General features: G+C 45.2%; 1 protein-coding gene across 1 annotated transcript; it reads right to left on the reverse strand.

Annotated features, from left to right (window-relative positions):
* On the reverse strand, nt 1-5,074 carry Lyz1 (lysozyme 1). The gene is made up of 4 exons (NM_013590.4): nt 4,909-5,074; nt 3,235-3,399; nt 1,325-1,403; nt 1-855 (listed from the first exon to the last, which is right to left on the reverse strand). Exons 1-4 carry the CDS (start codon nt 5,042-5,044, stop codon nt 789-791), a joined length of 447 nt encoding a protein of 148 aa, NP_038618.1. The 5' UTR covers nt 5,045-5,074; the 3' UTR covers nt 1-788.
* Nucleotides 5,075-9,376: the final 4,302 nt, after the last annotated feature.

A 9,376-nucleotide genomic window follows, 5' to 3' on the forward strand; every position in this document is an offset into this window, starting at 1 on the left:
TGCATTGAAAATCATTTAATGCCATTTGTACTTTTTCACTGTGAGATTAGATTTGCTCCTGTGGTTATTGGCTGGTACAAGCTCTTCTGTCTCAGAGTTAGTATGAATGAAGGAACTTAAGAAAGATCAGGACAGGCACAGCTCACTAGTCCTCCTGAATGCCTCATGACACTGGGAACATCCTCTCAAGGGTTAAACAGACTGACACATGAGCTGAGAATTTATTTTTTAAGCAAGATGAAAGGGGCAGCTCTAAGAAAGACAGGTCACAGGTTCCCTGATAAGTTTCTGAGTTCAGACAATCTCAGTTCTCATCCACTGAGATTCCTGTGCCCTCAGAAACCCTCCCGGCCCACCACAGAGGCTGTTCTAACTGGGTGCTGGGACTGCACAAAGCCCTGCAGCTCACACAACTGCTGTTTTCCCAAGATCAACTGGTCTCCTATAAACAGTTCTTGTATTTTTATTCACACAGGTCTGATTAAGATGAATTCCAATGGAAGTCAATGTGAATCACTTCCTGGCTGAAGAACTGACCTACAGAGATGTCTGTGTGGCAATCACTGTGTTGGCTGACTGTCACCAGCATCCATGGCTTTGCTGACTGACAAGGGAGACTTTGCACAACACAGCATCAGCTGAAGCTTGTGAGGAGGAAGTGTCTGTTTTGCCCTGTTTCTGCTGAAGTCCTGTTACTTGGAGGGGAAAGCGAGGAAGTGTGACCTCTCTCATATCTACTCCTACAGTGAGAAAGAGACAGAATGGGCTGCAGTAGAAGCACACCGCGGTCAGACTCCGCAGTTCCGAATATACTGGGACAGATCTCGGTTTTGACATTGTGTTCGCCATGCCACCCTGTGGGAGAAAGAGACATGGGGATAAATGGTTGAAATCTGTGCCCTGTGTCATGCGCACACTCAGACCTTGAGAGGGGATATATTGTGTGTGTGACACTAAAGTGGACTGGGTTCTGGACCAAGAGCTGTTGTGACACACAGGCTATACCTTCACCCAGAAGCCGCCTCTGACTCTGGAGCCAAGTCTACCTGGCAGTTTGATGCTCTGCCTCCTCAGCAGAGCACAGGATGCTCAAGAGCAATGCCTTATCCTATGAATGTACAGTCCACTGATTCTACAGCTAGCCTGCAGGCCTGAGAAGGAAGTAGGTATATGGGGGACTCTCACAAGCTGGAGAAATTCCCTAAAGATGATGCTGTAGGTTAAGCCTCAGCTGCACCTGCCCTTCTCAGAATGACACTTAGGCCTTAGCCACACTGCTTATATCAACAGAGCCAGCCGTTCCCCTTCCAATGTTTTAACCTACCATGCTCGAATGCCTTGGGGATCTCTCACCACCCTCTTTGCACATTGTATGGCTGCAGTGATGTCATCCTGCAGCAGAGCTGAAAGACAGGGGTGAGGAGTGACAAGGACAGTTATAGAACCACTTCAGGTCAGATCCAGCCAGCGTTCTCTGTGGCAGTAAGCAGCGAGTTCAACGAATTATTTCTCTAGTGTCCTTGCATTTGTGATAACTGGAGACAGTCTATTGATTTGCTCTTAAAACCATGTCTGCAGTAACAAACACTGACCTGAATTCTCACCCTAAAAAGGGAATAACATTATGGTAGCAATATTCTGTGCTTGAAAACAACATGCTGTAGTCTTTGGTCTTAAAGCAGCTGGGCTCCTTCCATGTGACCCCACTTCTCATTTACAGAGTCCCTGGTGGGTCTGGGATATGCTTCAGTGGTCGTGGGGTTGAGCTTGTGAATCTGATCGGGATCACAGCATCCCAGCCCTGGTGAAAAGTAGCGAAGCCACGAGGCAGAGAGGACTCACTGGAGGGTGGGTGACTGTCGGCTAGGGTGAGGGCAGGCCCTGTTCATGTGCACACTGGGAAACAGAGCAGGCAGAGAACTGTCACCTGGGCATCTCCCAGGGAAAATGCATCCTAAAGAAAAACCAGGGGTTGGAGAGATGGCTCGGTGGCTAAGAGCACCGGATGCTCTTCCAGAGGATTCGATTCCCAGAACCCACATGGCAGGTCACAACTGTCTGTAACTCCAGTTCCAGGAGATCTGATGCCCTGTTCTGGCCTACACTGGTACCAGGAACACATGGTGACCAGAATCATATCGGGCAAAAATTTCACACACAGAGATAAATTAATACTTTAAAAAGAAAACAGAGTATAAGCCTTTTATGTATAAAGATTTTCCTAGCAGGTTATAACTAGTAAAACAGAAGGAGCCCAGCTGCTTTGTGACTTGAGACTTAAGAGTGCTGTTTTCAAGCACAGAACATTGCTCCTGTAATTTTAGTCCCTCTTTAACGTGAGAATCCAGGTCAGTATTTGTTATTCCAGATGTGGTTTGTGTGATATCCACATCATGGAGCTGTGTTAAGTATAATTTATGCAAAACTGTAAAATCTTTACATGTCTTGGTGTGAGCACATATGTGCATCATATAACTTTAAATGTATGGACATCATAAATTGACGTTCTACGGGAGCATTTCCCAAAGGGTTCAGTTAAGTCCATCCTTGAGTGCTCACACTGGGAGTCACACTCCTTTGCTGGAGTTTTCTAACAGTTCCCAGTGAATATAGATGAGTGTCCAGAATGCTGTTAAAGTCAGACTAAGCAGGTTACAAGGAAAGCCCCAAAGTCCATCTTATCTTGAAAAATTAACAACCAGATTTAATAGAGCAGGAATTACTATAGATCACTGTCTGAGGGCTGCCCCAGGAGCAGTCCACAGTGTTTTTCAGGCAGGCTCTGCCATTGGGAACTGGCTTGCAGAGCAGGCTGTGCTGGTTGGCCAGTGAGCCCCATGGATCTGCAGGTGTCAGACTCCACTGTGCTCGGGTTACAAAGACATGTCACCAAACTCGGCTTTCTGTGGCTGCTGGGAGTCAAACCGTGATGACTTTTCCATCAGAACTATCTGTCCAGCCTCTAATTATTTCATTTCATTCATTCATTCATTCATTCATTGATTTTGGAGGTGGGACCAAGGGCCCTCTGATCTGTAGACAGGGTATTCTATCTCCAAACTATACTGTAAGCCTACTGCCTTACTTGGTTCATTTGATGACTCTCTAACAGTGAAGGCAGCTTCCCCAGGTTCCTGATGCTTCTCCCAGTGTTACTCCTCCTGCACAGAATCTCTGCTCTTGCAGTAAGAGCAGAATGGTTGTTTGTTAGCACTGTACCCCACCATTTCTTACCACTGCAATTGATCCCACAGGCATTCTTAGATCTTGGGGTTTTGCCATCATTACACCAGTATCGGCTATTGATCTGAAATATCCCATAGTCGGTGCTTCGGTCTCCACGGTTGTAGTTTGTAGCTCGTGTGTTATAATTGCTCTCATGCTGAGCTAAACACACCCCTGAGAATGAAAAGAAAATTTATCAATAAGCATCAACCGCAAATGATCCATATTTGATACCAAAATCAGCCTTTTGAGCTGGCTGGATTTTAGAAGTGATGTACTAGAAATACAATCATGTGGTTAAATTATAGAATATGCTACCACTAGTTCAGCCTGTGTCTGGCTGTGTTGCCCAGGGTAGTCTCTGGTGTCAAGTGATCCTCCTGCCTCTGTCCTTCAGGTAGGTAGAACTGCTGTGCCCAGTCAGCAAGTAATTTTCAAGTGCCCCAAAGAAAACCCCTTGGAGGACAAATCAAAGAATAACCAGGTTAAGGGCCTTTTAAAACGTAAACCTGCCCCAGTGGTGTTCAGTTTTATTCCCTGCAGTTGTTAGGCAGAGGCTGGTGAATCTGTGTGAGTTTCAGACCAGCCTGGTCTGCATAGCAAGTTCCAGGTCAGCTAGTGCTGTGTGGTGAAACCCCATTGCCTTTCAAATAAAATAGGTAATTCTCCCATTGCTTTTACCATCACTCCCGACCTCCTTTCATCTTTCAAGATACCTCTGCCTAAAATGAAAATGCAAATAGTAGTTAGGCACATTTAATAAATTAATATGAGCTGTGTTTGCTGCTAGAAGTATCAATATTAGAAAAATAAGGATTTTCTCAGAGAGACTGTTCTTAGAACCAGTGTGAATTTGCATGTCTCAAGTATCCTTCTTTGACACTGAGCTTGCAATCTCCTGCCTCAGCCTCCCATTGCTTGGATTCCAGGATTGTGCACCATCACAAATGTGTAGTGAGAATATATAAAGCAAGAACCTCAGGACAGAAAAGGCTATTCTGCAGTTCCATCCATCCATCCATCCATCCATCCATCCATCCATCCACCCAAACGCACATCACTCTGCTCAGTAGCAGGCACCTCAATGGAATCTGATTGTGATAACATAGATGACATAAGCCACGAGGAACTGTTCCTCCTCCACATCTTTCCTTGTGTGACGCTAAAGGCCACCCCAAAATCAAGAACGCTGCTAAGTCACTTAATACTCAGTTTCTGAGGACCTCATTTATCCACCAATTAGGGGCAAGTAGGATCCCTCTACCCTGTGTAGATAGGTCAAAAAAAAAAAATCTCAAAAGTTGCACACCACAGTAAGTGAAATGAAGACAAATACCACGTCAGTCCCAGATAACACATTCCAAGTTCTGAATGGCTGAATCTCCCATCTCTTCTCCGCCCCCTTTCTCATGGTCTGCTGAGTCTGAAGCAACTGGAAAAGCCAGTAACAGCCCCTGAGCCCCTCAGGTCCTGTGTTGCCTTAGCATGGCACACAATATTCCTTCCAAGCCCTCATCCCAGCATCTCTGATTCAAAAGACCAAAACAGATGCTTTCAGTCCAATGACCTCAGTCACACAGGGAACAACCATGATAGTGTATGCTGCAGCTTCCTCTCTGGTCACTCACTGCCCTCCTGTCCCTGTTCTGAGCGCTTAGCTGGAGCCATCAAGAAGAGACTTACAGTCAGCCAGCTTGACACCACGGTAGCCATCCATTCCATTCCTTTTCAGAATTCTGGCCAACTCACAACGATTGTAGACCTTGGCCTGGGCAGTGACAGAAAGCAGGAGGAGTCCCAGAGTCAGGAGAGCCTTCATGGTGACTGGAGGCTGGGTCAGCTGCTGGCTGACTAGAGAAAGCATGCCTGCTATTTAAGCATCCTCCAAGTCCCTCCTTTGCCAACAGCTTGCGGCCTCCTACATTTGATCTGTGCGTAAAGCAGGAAGTTCCTACAGATCTATGGACTTTAGCACTTGACCTTCTTTGTCATATATTTGATAAGAGTTGTTCTAGCAGCCCAGGAATAAATGCACAGAATTTATTTCAAATTGCTTAAAGATTGGGCTCATTAGGAATGGAGAAGGACTTCTGTTTCTAAGTGAGGGTTTTCCTTCGATTTAATTTGACGTTAAGGGACTAAAAGAAAAAAACCCTAATATTTACAGTTAAAAGCAGCAACTACTTTCACCAACATGTCTTCGTATTACGTTCTGTGTGCATCAAACATTTTGCACTGATTTTTAAAAATCATTTTGTGTGGAGGGCTGGAGAGATGGCTCAGAAGTTAAGAGCACTGATTGCTCTTCCAGAGGTCCTGAGTTCAATTCCCAGCAACTACATGATGTCTATCAATCATCTGTAATAAGATCTGATGCCCTCCTCTGGTGCGTCTGAAGACAACTACAGTGTACTCACATAAATAAAATAAATAAATTAATCTTTTAAAAACCTCATTTTGAGCCAGGCAGTGGTGGCACACACCTTTAATTCCAGCACTTGGGAGGCAGAGGCAGGTGGATTTCTGAGTTTGAGGCCAGCCTGGTCTACAGAGTGAGTTCCAGGACAGCCAGGACTACACAGAGAAACCCTGTCAAAACAAAAACAAAAACAAAAACAAAACTCACTTTGTGTGTATGTTCCCCCAGATGGACCTGCCTCGTGTATCTCTTCCTCAGAAGAATGTGTCACATGACATCACATTGCTTCGCTGCGTCGTACTCCGGAGCATTTTGTGGCTATGGTTCGTATCATCTCACTAGTGTAGGGGAGGCTCCTGTGGGCATCGTTCCTGCCCCATTCACGCCATGCTCTCTGCATCCTCTCTCCACATCAAAACAGAAAGCATCAAAGGGAACCACACACGAATCTGACTTAAAAGTGGTCATCTCAGAGGGCTGCAGGTTTTTTTTAATGAAGTTTTCGTTTCCTGGTACAGAGATGAAAACAAATGGAATGTGGTTTTTTTTTTTTAAGATTTTAAAATTTTTATTTATATGAGCACACTGTAGCTGTCTTCAGACACACACCAGAAGAGAGCATCGGGTTCCATTACAGATGGTTGTGAGCCACCATGTGGTTACTGGGAATTGAACTCAGGTCCTCTGGAAGAGAAGACAGTGCTCTAAACCACTGAGCCATCTCTCCAGCCCTTCTTTTCAATTTTCAATTATTATTTGTATTTTATGTGTTTAGGCCTTTGTGCCTGCATGTATGTCTGTGCATCCCCTATGTGCCTGATCCTACGGAGGTCAGAAAAGGGTGTCAGATCCTTGGGGTGGAGTTACAGACAGCTGTGGGCATACTCATGGGTGCTGAGGAATTGAACCTGGGTTCTCTGGGAGAATGAGTGCTCTCCAGTGCTGAGCCATCTCTCCAGTCCCTGTGGGCATCCTTAGAAAACAACAGTGTTGGAAAGCCAAGCACTGGGTCCTGGCCCTGGACTAGGGGACAGACTCTATGGTGCACACAAAGCCATCCCTTTGCCCTCTCCCTAATCATCACTCATGCAGCTACTGTGCTGGGCATGGAGGCTCCCTTACTTCCGGTTGTCACCCTGAGACACACTGAATGCACTGGTCTAGTGTGCCGATTAGAAAGGGAAGGGCTAGCCGGGCATGGTGTTGCATGCCTTTAATCCCAGCATTTGGGAGGCAGAGGCAGGTGGATTTCTGAGTTGAGGCCAGCCTGGTCTACAAAGTGAGTTCCAGGACAGCCAGGGCTACACAGAGAAACTCTGTCTCAGAAAAACAAAAAACAAGAAAGAAAGAAAGAAAGAAAAGGAAGAAAGGGAAGGACTGGTTTAGATGTCCTAAATTATTTGTCCTGGAGCAGGAGATACGGACAGTGACAAGATTTAATCTTATTTTATTATCCTCTTGAGATAATAGGCTGAGCAAGAGATTTAATAGTAAAATAGCAAATTCCCATAATTCTGGGTAGAAATTTGTCCTGCACAGAAATTTGCTATATACTAGATGTTTTATTTGGTAAGTTATATAAATTTTGCTATCTTTTTAAAAAAGAAATATTTATTTTGTGTATATGTGTACACTATAGCTGCCTTAAGACACAAGACGGAAAAGGGCACTGGATCCAATTACAGATGGTTGTAAACCAGTTTGTGGTTGCTGGGAATTGAACTCAGGACCTCTGGAAGAACAGACAGTGCTCTTAACCACTGACCCATCTCTCCAGCCCCTGAATTTTGCTATCATAAGAAAGGTAGTGAGATTTCCCATATTATCCTTGTTATGTAGCCCTGGTTGGCTGAGGGTTTGCTGGTGTCTGTCTCTAAATGCTGGGACTATGGACATTTCCACAGCACAAAGCACAGCTACCTTTGGCGTACTTTCAATTCACAATCTATTCATCTTCTTTGTAGCCAAATGTAGAGGAAAATAGTTCCCTAAGAAGAGTAACTAGAGGGAACTTCAGGCCTAGGAGAGGGAACCCAGGAATGTTCTAGCTGACTTTTGGCTAATGTCTAAAATGATAATCAACTGTGAAAGACAAAGATTTTGTCAAAAATCTATGTCTCTAAATTGCCCTGTGGGTGAAGGGCTGGGCCCTTAGTTCTGACTCTGATCCCTTGCAGATGCCATTAAAATACTGGTGAAGATTCTCAGATGAGCTCTCGAAGCTAAGGTAGGTAGGGTGTTCATCTAACAGAGCAGCCTGAGAACCACAGTCAGAGAGGGTCTCAAAAACCAAGTGAGGGACTCACCTGGTGACTCCCAACTCTCTGTAACTCCAGTCCAGGGGATCAGATACCTTCTCCTGGCCTCCACAACACCAGGCACACATATGGTACACAGAGGTACAAGCCGGCAAAACACACACACACACACACACACACACACACACACACACACAGAGGCAAAAACAAACAAACAAACAAAAAAACAAAGCAAACAAACAAAACACTTTGTGATCGAGGTACAATAGGGGGGCTGACACCTAAGTGTGTACAGAAAGAGAAATCAAGGAAAAGCAAGCTAGCTCTTGACCTACAACCTAGCAAGTAATAGGTGCAGAAGCCACACTGTACGGCAGTTTAGGAGGCATAAGACTGGTTGGATGTCTTTGTGCACAGGGGTTAGACCCCCAGACAGGAGAACAGCCTGCTGACTCTTCCTCTGTAGAGAATGATGGGACGGTTAGTCTTTGAGATGATAAATTATAGATCCCGGACTTGGCAATCACTCGTTACACAGCTGTGGTCTAAGATAGAGGCTGGTGGACAGTGCTGCCCAGATTCATAAGGCATTTTTTTTAACCCATGCACTTAGTATAAGAAAAAATGGAAAAGGGGGGGGGAGAGTGAGTCACAAGAGAAAGGCAGATGTTAAATAGGGAAATTCAAAGTCTACATCCTAAGTCCCTCACCCTCTTCCTTTGATGTTTCTGAGACAGGTCCTCACCCTCACCAAAGCTATCCTGAACCCACTGTGAAGTTCACCTTCCCAGCACACAGTGCTGCTGCTGCCCCAGCCTCACATGCACTGGGGTCTCATGGGAGCCACAAAGCCCCTCACTTTGAATCAGCCCTTTCTGAGTTTTGGCCACCTTGATTTCTGTCTGCCATAATTATCTCCCAGGCAGGAGCCAGTAGGATCCCTCTCTGGGTAACTTTTGTCCCTACATGACAAGCAAGACAAAAGACCCACTGTTGCTAACATTCAGGCCCAGAACAGCAAGTCCTACTCAGTTCCCTCTGGTTTGCCCCACCCTGATCACAGACTTTCCATTCGGTTCCATGGAGTTTAAGATTATTTACAGTCAACCAAAGCTCACCAGACACTAGAGGAAAGTCATTACCCGAAAGAACAAAACAGAAGAGAGGGACTAAATGAGGTTCTCAACCTGTGGGAAACAACCCCTTTCGAACAGCAGACATCCTGCATGCCAGATATTTACATTACAATTCATAACAGCAGCAAAATTACAGTTATGAAGTAGCAGTGAAAATAATGTTATGGCTGGGGGTCACCACGGCATGAGGACCTGTGTTAAAGGGTCGCAGCGTCAGGAAGGGTGAGAACCTCTGGCAGAGGTAATGAGGCAACACAAAATAAAATAGGATTACAGTAAATGCTTTGGAGATCAGAGAGGGTATCACATATATGGAAGGAGCAAAGCTTCTGTAATAA

Source organism: Mus musculus, chromosome 10, assembly GCF_000001635.26.
Source record: "Mus musculus strain C57BL/6J chromosome 10, GRCm38.p6 C57BL/6J".
Taxonomy (NCBI): Eukaryota; Metazoa; Chordata; class Mammalia; order Rodentia; family Muridae; genus Mus; species Mus musculus.

Excerpts from the sequence above, each read along its gene's own strand:
- Lyz1 (NM_013590.4), bottom strand. The coding sequence starts at position 5,044 with ATGAAGGCTCTCCTGACTCTGGGACTCCTCCTGCTTTCTGTCACTGCC. Across the intron at positions 1,404-3,234 it reads CTGTGGGATCAATTGCAGTG|CTCTGCTGCAGGATGACATC; the intron begins GTAAGAAATGGT and ends CCTGTCTTTCAG. Across the intron at positions 856-1,324 it reads CCCCAAGGCATTCGAGCATG|GGTGGCATGGCGAACACAAT; the intron begins GTAGGTTAAAAC and ends TTTCTCCCACAG.